This window comes from Microcaecilia unicolor, chromosome 3 (assembly GCF_901765095.1).
Source record: "Microcaecilia unicolor chromosome 3, aMicUni1.1, whole genome shotgun sequence".
Taxonomy (NCBI): domain Eukaryota; kingdom Metazoa; phylum Chordata; class Amphibia; order Gymnophiona; family Siphonopidae; genus Microcaecilia; species Microcaecilia unicolor.
Genome location: NC_044033.1, coordinates 257,822,711 through 257,837,070, shown reverse-complemented (window position 1 = coordinate 257,837,070; position 14,360 = coordinate 257,822,711). Strand labels below are relative to the sequence as shown.

General features: G+C 46.5%; 2 protein-coding genes across 3 annotated transcripts in view; both read right to left on the bottom strand.

Moving 5' to 3' along the window:
* LOC115466641 (RNA binding protein fox-1 homolog 1-like) overlaps nt 1-1,866 on the bottom strand; it is a 38,521-nt gene extending 36,655 nt beyond the window's left edge. The window contains exon 1 of the mRNA XM_030198023.1: nt 1,761-1,866. Within this exon, the coding sequence (XP_030053883.1) occupies nt 1,761-1,847 (87 nt within the window). The 5' untranslated portion in view covers nt 1,848-1,866. The remainder of the gene's footprint in view (nt 1-1,760) is intronic.
* Nucleotides 1,867-5,171: 3,305 nt separating this feature from the next.
* JOSD2 (Josephin domain containing 2) overlaps nt 5,172-14,360 on the bottom strand; it is a 36,457-nt gene continuing 27,268 nt past the window's right edge. For both annotated transcript variants that reach the window (XM_030198028.1, XM_030198030.1), the window contains exon 6: nt 5,172-5,420. In XM_030198028.1, the coding sequence (XP_030053888.1) occupies nt 5,321-5,420 (100 nt within the window). In that variant the 3' untranslated portion in view covers nt 5,172-5,320. The remainder of the gene's footprint in view (nt 5,421-14,360) is intronic.

Here is a 14,360-nt window from a genome sequence, read left to right as displayed (position 1 = left end):
GCCATGAACCGGAATTTCAGAGAACGCTGCCCATGGACCACATTTTAAGAGAACACTGCCCATGAGTCGCATTTTCAGAAAGCGCTGCCCATGGACCAAATTTACAGAGAATGCCACGAGTCGCATTTTTCAGAGAACAATGCCCATGAGTTGCATTTTTCAGAGAACGTTCCCCGTAAGTCGCATTTTTCAGAGAACGCTGCCCATGAACCAGAATTTCAGAGAACGCTGCCCATGGACCGCATTTTCAGAGAACGATGCCCATGGACCACATTTTAAGAGAACACTGCCCATGAGTTGCGTTTTCAGAAAGCGTTGCCCATGGACCGCATTTTCAGAGAATGATGCCACGAGCCGCATTTTCAGAGAACAATGCCCGCGAACCGCATTTTCAGAGAACAATGCCATGAACCGCATTTTCAGAGAACAATGCCATGAACCAAATTTTCAGAGAATGCTATGAACCGCATTGTCAGAGAATGCCACAAACTGCGTTTTCAGAGAACGATGCACATGTTCCATATTTTAACTGCTCCTTGCAGAAAAGGTGAAAAGTCTGCAGATGCCCTGTACCTGAGTCAATTTTGAAAGATGATGTATGCTCACGTACTCCCTTTGAAGTTTGGTGAAAAGCTTGAGGCTGAGGTTCCATGGACTTGTGACAGAACAGAATGGGAGAATTCATCAACATTTCTGGAAACGTGTCACCCCGAAGTAAAAGCAACACTGAAATCCCTTTCCAGAGGTACTCACCCCGCCCCCCAAAGTCAAAGAAAATACACACACTGCTTCTAGGGCACTGTGAAGAAACTGGGAGAGGTTGAGAGATCGAGAAACATAATTTGCATAGTCTAAATCACATTTTTCATTGTTTTACAAAAAAAAAAAGCAAAAGAAGTAGGCACAAATCTCTGGGGGTAATTATTTTTTTGTTGGGGTTACTTTAGTTTATTCTTAATACAATGCCTTTTTTGGGAGGGGGGGAGAGAGGGAGCAATAATGAAACAGATGCTTATTTTTGGTTTGCTTATTGGTGGAAACCTCGTATGTAACGGAACTGATGGACAAGTTTAGGGTTATGTAACAAATTTGATAAACTGCCTTCTGTGTCATATGTGGGCTACACAGCATCGCACACACTCGTTTCTGGGGCCTTTTTTTACAGTAATGTACTTATGGCCCCCGTTTCCAGATCCATAGGTTGACCATAACTGGGCTTTAGTATCAAACCCAGTAGCTTGGAAAAGGCAGAAAACCCGTGTGACACAAAATGTCCTTCATCTTACAGCCAGCTTACTCTCACCCTCATCGATATATGACCCCAGGAGGATAATCGCCTGCTGTCATTTAGCCGACGCTCTGCTCCAAACCCTCCAGTGTTTTGCCCATCTAGGGGAAATATTTTAGTAAAACAGTTGACCTTCGACATAACCTGAAAAGTGTTTCCTCTACAAGTCTGACACTTAAGAGATAAGAAGCTTATGAACATCACCTATCTCAGAGTGGCATTTTAGTCACATAGTTTGAGCAGTTTATCAGGAAAGTAAAGAACAAAAGCATTGCCACAACGGATGATCAAGCCCAGCGGCCAATCCAGGTCAAAGAACAGAGCAAGATCCCAAAAGAGTAAGCTTGAGACAAAAGATCTTTCAGACAAGAACAGGGTTCACAGGGAGAAAGAAATCAAACAGTAGAATTACAGATGAAGAAAAAAACAGTAAAGATTAGCAAAGATCAGAAAGAATGTGAAGGGTTTTTACCTGAACTACGCCAGGGTAGCAGGGAGGAGCCTGTGGATAGACAGGAAGACCGTAAGGGTGCAGCACTACTGCAGGAGAGGATAACATAGTATACAACCCCCTTGGACACAAGGAAAAAGGACAGAGACCCCCAAATCCACAGCTGACAGGACGACAAACTCTACAAACTGCTCAGGAAGGAGTGAGAGAGACAGAGGAGTCTGAGTGACAGCAAAGAAACTGAAATCAGAGCCAGCAGCTGTCTGTCCCTATCACTTTCACCCTGGAGCCTGCTGCATCATAGAGGACACACTGTTACCATCTTTTTATCACAGGCAGTCTAAAGTCTGGCATCTGTCCCAGCATTTTACTCAAGGGTCTGTGATGGGGCAGTCTCTCTGTGAGCCCGACTTTCTGTCACAATGATAGGGAAGTTTCTCTGTGCGTCTGAGATTCCTGTCTCAGTAACGGGGCAGTCTCTCTGTGCAACCGAGACTCCTGTCACAGTAACGGGGCAGACTCTCTGTGTGTCCGAGACTCCTGTCACAGTAACGGGCCAGACTCTCTGTGCGTCCGAGATTCCTGTCTCAGTAACTGGGCAGTCTTTGCCTGTGAAAGGACAGTCTCTCTTTAAACCCTGCATTCCTTTAACAGTGTTAAGGCACGCTCTATATGAGCCTAAGATTCCTCTCTCAGTAACGAGGCAGTCTCTCTGTGCGTCTGAGATTCCTGTCTCAGTAACGGGGCAGTCTCTCTGTGCGTCCGAGACTCCTGTTACAGTAACAGGGCAGTCTTTGCCTGTGAAAGGACAGTCTCTCTTTAAACCCTGCATTCCTTTAACAGTGTTAAGGCACGCTCTATATGAGCCTAAGATTCCTCTCTCAGTAACGAGGCTGTCTCTCTGTGCGTCTGAGATTCCTGTCACAGTGACGGGGCAGTCTCTCTGTGCGTCTGAGATTCCTGTCACAGTAACGGGGCAGTCTCTCTGTGCGTGCGAGACTCCTGTCACAGTAACGGGGGCAGTCTCTCTGTGCGTGCGAGACTCCAGTCACAGTAACGGGGGCAGTCTCTCTGTGCGTGCGAGACTCCAGTCACAGTAACGGGGGCAGTCTCTCTGTGCGTCCGAGACTCCAGTCATAGTAAGGGGGCAGTCTCTCTGTGCGTCCGAGACTCCAGTCATAGTAACGGGGGCAGTCTTTGCCTGTGAAAGGACAGTCTCTCTTTAAACCCTGCATTCCTTTAACAGTGTTAAGGCACGCTCTGTATGAGCCTAAGATTCCTCTCTCAGTAACAGGGCAGTCTCTCTGAGCATCTGAGATTCCTGTCTCAGTAACGGGGCAGTCTCTCTGTGTGTCCGAAATTCCTGTCTCAGTAACAGGACAGTCTTTGCCTGTGAAAGGACAGTCTCTCTTTAAACATTGCATTCCTTTAACAGTGTTAAGGCACACTCTGTATGAGCCTAAGATTCCTCTCTCAGTAACGGGGCAGTCTCTCTGTGCATCCAAGACTCCTGTCACAGTAACGGGGCAGTCTTTGCCTGTGAAAGGACACTCTCTCTTTAAACCCTGCATTCCTTTAACAGTGTTAAGGCACGCTCTGTATGAGCCTAAGATTACTCTCTCAGTAACAGGGCAGTCTCTCTGTGCATCTGAGATTCCTGTCTCAGTAACGGGGCAGTCTCTCTGTGTGTCCGAAATTCCTGTCTCAGTAACGGGGCAGTCTTTACCTGTGAAAGGACAGTCTCTCTTTAAACATTGCATTCCTTTAACAGTGTTAAAGCACACTCTGTATGAGCCTAAGATTCCTCTCTCAGTAACGGGGCAGTCTCTCTGTGCGTCCAAGACTCCTATCACAGTAATGGGGCAGTCTCTCTGTGCATCCAAGACTCCTGTCACAGTAACGGGGCAGTCTTTGCCTGTGAAAGGACAGTCTCTCTTTAAACCCTGCATTCCTTTAACAGTGTTAAGGCACGCTCTGTATGAGCCTAAGATTCCTGTCACAGTAACGGGGCAGTCTCTCTGTGTGTTCGAGACTTCTGTCACAGTAGCGGGGCAGTCTTTGCCTGTGAAAAGGGTGGTCTCTCTTTAAACCTTGCATTCCTTTAACAGTGTCCAGGCAGGCAATGTATGAGCCTGAGATTCCTGTCCCAGTGACATGGTGGTCTCCCCACATTTGAAGATAAATTATTCAGTGGGCCCAGAACCTGAAGAACTGGGTTTGATTCCCACTGCTGCTCCTTGTGACTCTGGGCAAATCACTTAACCCTCCAGGTACAAAAACTTAGATTACGAGCCCGCTAGGGACAAAGAAAATCCCTGTATATAATAAATATTAACTGCTTTGGTTGTACCACAGAAAGGCAGGGTATCAACTCCCCGATTATGCTTGTCCAACGCTCACCTATAAGGAAAGAGTGCAGAGTTTCCTCCACGTGATGACGAATTACTCCAGGGCCTGCATCTCTGGGACAGTCATCTCCGTTGATAGGCTACTGCCTGCAGTGTTCAGTCTGCTCTTTTAGTTGTAACTACTGCTCCCTCAAGAACCTGTCTCTTAAGATTGGGGAAGGCACAGTCTTTGAACTTGTTGCCAACCTTGTTTTTGGACAACAAACGAGTCTCACCTCAGGAGTCCAAGACACACAGGGTTTGTTTGGGGTTTTTTTTTTTTTTGCTGTGAGGTTTGTGAGGCACTGAAAAAGCAGCTAAGAAAACACATTTTAGGATGTTTAGCCACTCTGGAGGAGTAGCCTAGTGGTTAGTGCAGTGGACTTTGATCCTGGAGAACTGGGTTTGATTCCCACTGCAGTTCCTTGTGACTCTGGGCAAATCACTTAACCCTCCATTGCCCCAGGTAGAAATAAGTACCTGTATATATGTAAACTGCTTTGAATGTAGTTGCAAAAACCACAGAAAGGCGGTATATATCAAGTCCCCTTTCCCTGTAAGAAGTGTTTCTGTGATATCTGACAACCTGAAAGCTTCATTACCAGACTCTCAGAGAACAAACAACCCATCGAGCAGCACGATTGCACTAGCACCTCCATGTGGAAGATAAAGGTACTGAGAGTACAGTAACCCTTTGTGATAAGACAATTTCATTGATACTTACGGCTAGGAAAATAAATGAGCTTTTCACTGTGTATCTGAACAGCTTCAGCCCAAAGCAAGAATAAGCAGACACAAGGAGAACAACCCCCAAGGCAGCCGTTCCTATCCAAGGACAGCCATACGTCAGGTTTTCATGATATGCACAATGAATAAATAATAAATGCTCTGTACTGGAGACTCGGGTCATGCTAATTTTTCCATGCACGTTTAGTGTGGCAACCCCGAAAACCTGACCAGCTATAGGGTGAGCAGCATGGTTCTCAGAAAAGTCAGGTTAGACGCTTTTCTTCAAGTAATAACAGGAACAATCCCCAAGAGGCACTCAAGTGAAAAGGCAGCATCTCTATTCCCTCAACAGGCACAGGAGTGGCAGCTCGGCTTGCACAAAGTTTTGTGAAGACAGAGAGTTAAGAAGATTAAGTAGTTGTTTCGCTGTTTGCTTCTCATGCACAATTCTGTCCAAAACTTCCATCATTCCAAGCTCAGCCAAGTCCCAGAAGCCTCAACATCTTTCTGTACAACCAGCAGAACTTCACATAGTCCTTGGGAGATAAGTTCCTGAAGATAATGCCTGGAAAGAGGGGGGGAAAAAAGTAGAAAAGGAGGGTTATTTAGCAGCAAGAAAGAGGAAGAAGAGAACATGAGGGATAACGAAAGGGAAGAAGGGAAAAGAGAGAAAGTTAATGACAAATGCTGAAAACAGAAAAGGAGGGTTACTTAACAGTGAGAAAGAAGAGAGAAAGTTAATGACAATGCTCAAAAATAATAATTAATCTAATGAAAGAAAGTGTGTCATGACAGAGTTCCTGGCTCAAACATATACCAGACGGACTCCAGGAGCTTTGACTTCGGGTCACTTTTTTAGGTTTGTTTATTCTGGTTTTCTTAATTTTTTGAACGGGTAATGCAGTGTGACTGAGACTGGTATTATAGTGTCACCTCCAAACCCATAAGAACATAAGAGTAGCCATACTGGGTCAGACCAATGGTCCATCTAGCTAAAGGTGAGCTGGTTGATATTGTGTATCTGGATTTTCAGAAGGCGTTTGACAAAGTACCTCATGAAAGACTCCAGAGGAAATTGGAAAGTCATGGGATAGGAGGTAGTGTTCTATTGTGGATTAAAAACTGGTTAAAGAATAGAAGACAGAGAGTAAGGTTAAATGGTCAGTATTCTCAATGGAGAAGGGTAGTTAGTGGGATTCCCCAGGGGTCTGTGCTGGGACTGCTGCTTTTTAACATATTTATAAAGTAGTAAAAGAGGCCCGTTTCCAACAGAAAGGAAACGGGCGCTAGCAAGGTTCCAGGGCCCCCTCCCCCCTCTCGTTGCAGGACCTCCACCCCCAGCCCCCTCCACACCTCTCTCTCGTCTCAGGAGCCCCCCCCCCCCCCGATTTCCGCCGCCCAGCGCTTCCCTCCCTCTGTCTCTGTGGCCTCCGAGTGCAAGGAGGACATGTGCGGGTGCCCCAGCCCTTCGTACGTGGTAGCTGCTGTTTAAAAAGTTTTACCTCCTGCTCAGCCGACAGCACTCAAGTCCAGCAAGTAAAGACGCCACTTCAGACAGGCTGTGTTTCGCTGTTCCTCTGGTCCTGCCCTCATTTCCTGTTTGCGGAAGGGCGGGACCAGAGGAACAGCGAACCACAGCCTGTCTGAAGTGGCATCTGTACTTGCTGGACTTGAGTGTTGCTGGCCGAGCAGGAGGTAAAACTTTTTAAACAGCAGCTGCCACGTACGAAGGGCTGGGGCACCCGCACACGTCCTCCTTGCACTCGGAGACCACAGAGACAGAGGGAGGGAGGGAGGCGCTCGGTGGCGGAAATGAGAGGAGAGGGGGTGGGGCGTGGAACTCGAAATGGTAGTGGGGCTGGTGCGGCCCGTGGAACTCGGACGACGGGAGTGGAGGGAGGGAGGTTGGGGATCATGGAACTTGGGGGGGCGTTTGGTTACTCACCTCCGGTGGCTGCTGCTGGGTTCCCTTCCCTCTCACTTCCCATTGGTCCGCCCTGTGACGTCATCCCCAGGGCAGACCAATAGGAACTGTATAACGAACCCAGGCAGCCAGACGGAAGCGCAGAGGTCCAAATTATTATATAGGATGACCTAGAGACGGGAGTAACTAGTGAGGTAATTAAATTTGCTGATGACACAAAGTTATTCAAAGTCGTTAAATCTCAGGAGGATTGTGAAAAATTACAAGAGGACCTTATGAGACTGGGCGTCTAAGGGGAGCGGTGACGTCACGCTGAGCGATGGCTGTGTGAGAGAACAGCTCCACACGCCAGTAACGAAGATCAATAATATATAACTACAGGTGGCGAAATCGGAACACACGATCGGACTTAGTGAGCATTAGAGGAGCAGCGGAGCACGGGGATGGCAGGCAAAGAGGCGTCTGGACCCCGCAAATCTTTAAAAGACTTCTCTTACCGGCCGCTGCAGATGGCGGACAAGATGGCGCCCGCAGAAGAAAGCGGGAAAACCGACAAGGCCCGACGCGATAGATCACCAGTAGATATTGCGGTGGAGGGGGAACTTTCTGCAAGAGACTTTTGGGCACTGCTGGAGGTGATTCGAGCGGATATTAAAGGGGTCCGCGAAGATTTCGCGACCCTAGCAGCTGAGCTCCGGGGCGAGGTCTCCGAGATGGGACACCGCGTGGTGGAGCTGGATGAACAAATGGAGAGCCAGCAGGAAGCCCTGAGCTCCGTCGAACTTACGCTGGAAGCGCAACAGGCCATGTGCAGGTCCCTGAGTGAGAAGGTGGAAGACCTAGAAAACCGAGGGAGGAGAGCTAATTTACGTTTCAGAGGCATACCGGAGCAAGCTGAATATGTGAACTGCGAACAGGCCATACAGCAAATTGCGAGTATGCTGCTATCTGAAGAGGGGCAAGAAGTGACGCCCTCCATGATCAAAATAGACAGAGCGCATAGAATGCTGGCACGCACGAAAGCTAACGTGCCCCGGGACATTATTGCATGCTTCACGGAATACAAAACAAAGGGAGCTATCCTCCGTAAGGCACGGAAATTGGAAGTGGTGCATTGGGAATCCCTCCCTATTGAAATCTATCAAGACCTTGCCCCTGCCACATTAAAACGACGGGCGGAGCTGCGGAACTATACCAGATACCTGCGAGATAAAGGAATACCCTACAGATGGCAGCACCCTTTTGCTTTGACATATAACCAAGATGGAAAATGGCACAGGGTTACTACTGCGGAGGAAGCTCGGGGAAAAATGGCCAGAAGTAGAGGCACCCCGGAGGCCCCCGGAGGAACAGACCAGAGTGGAGGGGGATGCACGCCCGATAAGACAGCGTTGGACGCGAGTGGCGAGAGGCAAGGGACACCTCACTAGACAACAATCTGAGAAGCAGCTGACATCAGCACGATTTAATATAACCTGACTGCTGTATTATGAACATTGAGGCTCAAGGTTTGGTTGATGTGATGTGTGTGCCCACGAGTTGATATGTATGAGGAAAGTAAGGGAGATAAGAATGTAGTTATAGACAAGGATATGGGATAGTTGGATATCTACTGGCGAATGGGTAGTCACCGTTCTCACAATTTTGGAGGTGGGATACAGTTCTCCCATCGGTTAAAGAAGGATAGGGGAAGGGAGGAGGGAGGGGGATGGGTTTTGGGGATCTCTCAGGAAACTGATAACACTACACATTGTTTAGATAAGTTGCAACGGATCAGGAGGAAGGCTGATAGAATTACAGATAAGGCCCCACCATGATTGGGTTTACATGCTTATCATTGAATGTACGAGGTCTTAACTCTCCTCTAAAACGTAGGAGGCTTTTCCGAGAGGCACTAAGGGTGAAGGCTGAAGTTCTCTTTATACAGGAAACACACCTGTTACCCCGACACGAACATCTGCTACAGCACCCTAGATACCCACTCCAATTCCTGGCATCTAATAGGCAACCAGCAAAAACAGCGGGTGTGGGGATACTATTTAAACAAGGGCACCAATGGGAAATACAAATGGTCAAGAGAGATGTGGGGGGCAGGTTTGTGATTGTGGTGGGGAGTCTCGGGGGTCACACCTATACCTTAGTTAACATTTATGCCCCGAATTACGCGCAAGGAGCCTTTTTTGAGACACTGGGCGCTCAGCTGTCACGCAATGTGCAAGGGGAGCTTTTGCTGGGAGGGGACTTTAATTTGACGATGGACCCCTCGTTAGACAACTCAAGTGGGACAGCGAACTATGCGCAATCAGATCGGGATAACTTGCTTCAGTTTTTAAATCAGTGGGGCCTGGTGGATATTTGGAGGGTGTTACATGGGGGAGAGAGGGACTATACATGCTTCTCGGCTCCCCATGATTCCTATTCAAGAATAGATATGTGGATGGGAAGCGCGGGTGTGACTATGCAGGTGGAATCTTCAGAAATACATACAAGAACATGGTCGGATCACGCCCCTCTCTCTATAACACTCCGGGGATTCCCAGTAAAAGATAGACAGTTGAGGTGGCAGCTCCCTGATAGAGTATTAGACGATCCAAAAATTGTTCAGAAACTCGCAGGAGAGATCAGGGAGTTCCTGCAATTTAATGATGTCCCGGGCATAGCACCAGAGATTCTATGGGAAACCCTGAAGGTAGTGATTAGGGGGTCCTTGATCTCCATACAAGCCTTTCTACAGAAAGACCATAAGGAAAAAGAAACAATTCTGAGACAAACAATACATCGGTTAGACCCATTAGCCAAACAGAATCAGGCCTCCCCGAGCCAGCAAGAGGAATTGCATAGAGCTAGGGTGCAATTGCTGGACTTGGACCTCAAGGTTATTAAAGAGCAGATGCAGAAGACACAACAGGAATTTTATGAATTCAATAACAAAGCTAGTAAATTACTAGCATATAAATTAAGACAGTTAAGGCAAAGGAATGTCATTAGTAGAGTGAGAACAGAGGATGGGCGGCTTTGGGATCAACCGGCAGAGGTTAAGAGACTCTTTGTGGAATACTATCAGAGACTCTATAGCCCAGAGGAGGGGATGGAGGAGGAGGCCATTCGGGCCTATTTGAGTAACATAGATATGCCAACTCTCAGGGGGAATGATTATGAGATGCTATCTGCCCCCATAGAGCTAGAAGAGGTGACATCAGCAATCAAGGGTCTGCCTAGTGGAAAAGCTCCAGGAGCAGATGGGTATAATAACCGATTCTATAAATGTTTTAATTCGTTATTGGCACCAATTCTACTTAGAGTATTCAATACTATACAGGCTGATACCGGGCTCCCAAGATCTTGGCGCCTAGCTGAGGTGGTTTTATTATTAAAACCACATAAAGATCCGCAAAGTTGTGGCTCATATCGGCCTATTTCCCTGCTGGGGACTGACTATAAAATATTGGCCACCATCTTGGCTGCCCGGCTGCAGAAAGTACTCCCATATCTGGTTCACGAGGACCAAGCCGGGTTCATAGCAAATAGACAGACCTTTGACAATACTAGGCGAGCACAATATCTATTGGATAGAATTAAACAATTGGGACACCCGGCAGTGTTTGTGTCACTGGACGCCGAGAAGGCGTTTGATAGGGTGCTGTGGCCCTTCCTGTTTGAACTGCTACGGAAGGTTGGAATTGGCGGGCAATACTTAAGCTGGGTCGCGGCGCTCTACCAACAGCCGATGAGTCGGCTGCGAATTAATGACACGACAACAGAGCCTTTTGAATTGTTTAGAGGTACAAGACAGGGTTGTGCCCTCTCCCCATTACTGTTCGCACTAACCATGGAACCACTAGCAATCTTGATTCGAGCAGAAGTTACAGTACAAGGCATTAGAATTGGGAGGCATGAAACCAAACTACTGCTTTATGCAGATGATATACTGCTGACACTGTCGCAGCCTGAGATATCGTTGCAAGCTGTAATGCAGATAATTCAGGGATACGGCCAGGTGGCTGGTCTCAAAATTAATATGCAGAAGTCTGAGATCATGCCCATACAGTGCTCGAATGAGCTACAGGAGCAGCTACAAACCTCCTTCCATCTCCTCTGGTCGCCTCAGTATATTAGATATCTGGGGGTTAATTTAACGCCAGACACTGGGGACCTATTTCGGGAGAACTTTTTACCTAAACTACGCGAACTTTTGCAAGAACTGGACAGATGGGGAGGGTTACACATGTCATGGATGGGTAGAATAGCAGCGGTTAAGATGACACTGCTCCCCAAACTCCTGTATCTGTTTATGGCAGTGACAGTTCATATACCATACACATTTTTTCACACTCTTCATAAGAAAGTGTTCGCCTTTATCTGGCGTAGAAGACCACCTCGAGTGGCCCGTAGTGTCCTCTTTCAACTACGGAAAGATGGGGGTATGGGAGTGCCTAACTTTAGCCTATATTATAGAGCTGCCCTATTTCAGATGCTGTCCACGGTACAGAGAGGCCCGAATAAGTTGTGGACCTACGATGCGCAATGGGGCTTAAAAGGGGTGCCAATATGGGCAGTAGCGTGGCTCCCCTTGCCGCTCATACGAGACCTTATTTCGGGAATACGGGGTCCGATGGGGGTGATCCTGGGGGAATGGGTTAGATGTAGAGCGGCATGGTTCCCTGGGCGTAAATATCATGTGATGACCCCTATCATTTTTGCAACCGACTTCACTCCAGGTCGGACAGATGGGGTATATAGACATTGGTCTGCAGCCTCGTTGCGCTTGCTGGGCCAAATATGGGAAGATGGGAAGTGCCATTCATTTCACACACTTCAGGAGGAATTTGGGTTAGGGGACAAAGACTACTTCTCGTACATGCAGATTAGAGACTTTATACAGAGAAAAGCGAGAGAGGACTTAGCCCTTGCAGACACAGAGCTTGAGTTAGCCATGAGATCAGGGGAAGGCAAAGGGGGGATATCCCGCATTTACAGAGCTATGTTGCATAAGACCCAACCACTGGGCAAATACATTAAGAAATGGGAGACGACACTGGGTGCCACATATGATCCACTGGTCTGGAAAAGAATATTTAAACGTTTATTGGCATTTTCAGTAGCTACTCCTTTATTGGAAAATGGGTATAAGATGTTGTATCAATGGTATATGACCCCGAGCCGACTTTTCCGCATTTTTAAAAATGGATCGGCAGTCTGCTGGCTTAGGTGCGGGGCAGAAGGTACATTTTGGCATATCTGGTGGGAATGCCCAATGATACAGCAGTTCTGGCAGGACTTACAGTCCAGACTGCAGAACGGGATGGGGCTGGTGATAAAGTTTGATGCTGACATATGTCTGTTAAATTTAGTTGCAAAAGAGAGTAAAGGCTCCTGCTCAGCACTTTTACGATACATTGTTACAGCAGCCAGGACTTTAATTGCAAAGTATTGGAAACAACAAACACTGCCCACTGTGGACCAAGTACTTACCAAGGTGGACTACTGCTGTATGATGGATAAATTGACTGCCATGCGAAGAGGAGGAATGATGAGATTTCTTAAAACCTGGTCCACTTATGTAGAGTGGCGAGGGCTTACAGGATGAGGAGTATATTTGGTGACTCTTGTGGCAAAACAATGTGTAACCTTTTGATGATGTGTTCCTGAGAGGGGTGGGAGGGGGGAGTTTAGGGGGGCTTTTTGTTTTTTCTTGTTGGTACTGCAAAATGTATGGCATATATTGTCAATATGCGTTAATGTATGCTCTGAAAATTGTTAACTCTAATAAAAAGATAAATTAAAAAAAAAAAAGAAGTTTAAAAAAAAAAAAAAAGACTGGGCGTCTAAATGGCAGATGACGTTTAATGTGAACAAGTGCAAAGTGATGCATGTGGGAAAGAGGAACCCGAATTATAGCTACGTCATGCAAGGTTCCACATTAGGAGTCACGAACCAAAGAAAGGGATCTAGGTGTCGTCGTTGATGATACGTTGAAACCTTCTGCTCAGTGTGCTGCGGTGGTTAAGAAAGCAAATAGAACGTTAGGTATTATTAAGAAAGGAATGGAAAACAAAAATGAGGATGTTATAATGCCTTTGTATTACTCCATGGTGCGACCACACCTTGAATATTGTGTTCAATTCTGGTCACCGCATCTCAAAAAAGATATTGTGGAAGTAGAAAAGGCGCAGAGAAGGGCGATGAAAATGATGATAAAGGGGATGGGGCAACTTCCCTGAGGAAAGGCTAAAGCGGCTAGGGCTCTTCAGCTTGGAGAAAAGGCGGCTGAGAGGAGATATGATAGAGGTCTATAAACTAATGAGTTGAACGGGTAGATGTGATGCGTCTGTTTACGCTTTCCAAAAATACTAGGACTAGGGGGCATGCGATGAAGCTACAATGTAGTAAATTTAAAACAAATCGGAGAAAAGTTTTCTTCACTCAACGTGTAACTAAACTCTGGAATTCGTTGCCAGAGAATGTGGTAAAGATGGTTAGCTTGGGGAAAATCCACTATTTCTGGGATAAGCAGTATAAAATGTTTTGTACTTTTTTGGGATCTTGCCAGGTATTTGTGACCTGGATTGGCCACTGTTGGAAACAGGATGCTGGGCTTGATGGACCTTTGATCCTTCCCAGTATGGCAATACCAATGTACTCAGTATCCTGCTTCCAGCAGTGGCCAATCCAGGTCACAAGTATCTGGCAGAAAACCAAATAGTAGCAACATTCCATGCTTCCAATCCCAGGGCAAGCAGTGGCTTCCCCCATGCCCATCTCAATAATAGACTATGGACTTTTTCTCCAGGAACTTGTCCAAATCTTTTAAAAACCGAGATACACTAACCGCCGTTACCACATCCTCCGGCAGCGAGTCCCAGAGCTTAACTATTTAGAGTGAAAAAATATGTCCTCCTATTTGTTTTAAAAGTATTTCCATGCAATATTTTTATGTTAAATGAGGTCATTATTAATCTGGGCAAGATAGAAACAAAGCAATACAAAACATACACTGGCAAGTATATTCTTCTCTCAAAGCACAATAACACCTGTAATATTTTCAAATGTTTAAAACTATTCAAAAGGATGAAAAACCAAAAAGGAGAAAAGGGGGGGAGGAAGGGGGAAAGAGGATAGCAGAGGAGAGATAACCCAATGATTGGAGTCCAAGAGTAGGACAATAGATGGAAAAAAGCCAAACTATGCCCCACTCACCCACAAAATTCAAATTACGCACAGTTCCCCAAATCTATTACACCTAATAGTTGTTAATGTCTCCAACTTACATACTGTGTATGGCCGGGACTTCCAGTTTGCTATGAGAGGAACCTCTGGTGTCTTCCAAGCAGCCGCCAGGGTGAGCTTGACCAAACGTAGTAGATGACAAACCAAAGGTTTCTGATATTTCCAAAGTCTTGAAATCTCTTTATTCAACAAGAAAATCCTAGCATACCAAGGAACTCTCAGATCACCATGCAATTTCATCCAGTGTCCTCTGGTCTTTGTACTTTTTGAAAGTGTGAAATACCGATTCACTTCTACCCATTCTACACCACTAGGGATTTTATAGACCTCACTCGTATCCACCCCCCACCCCGT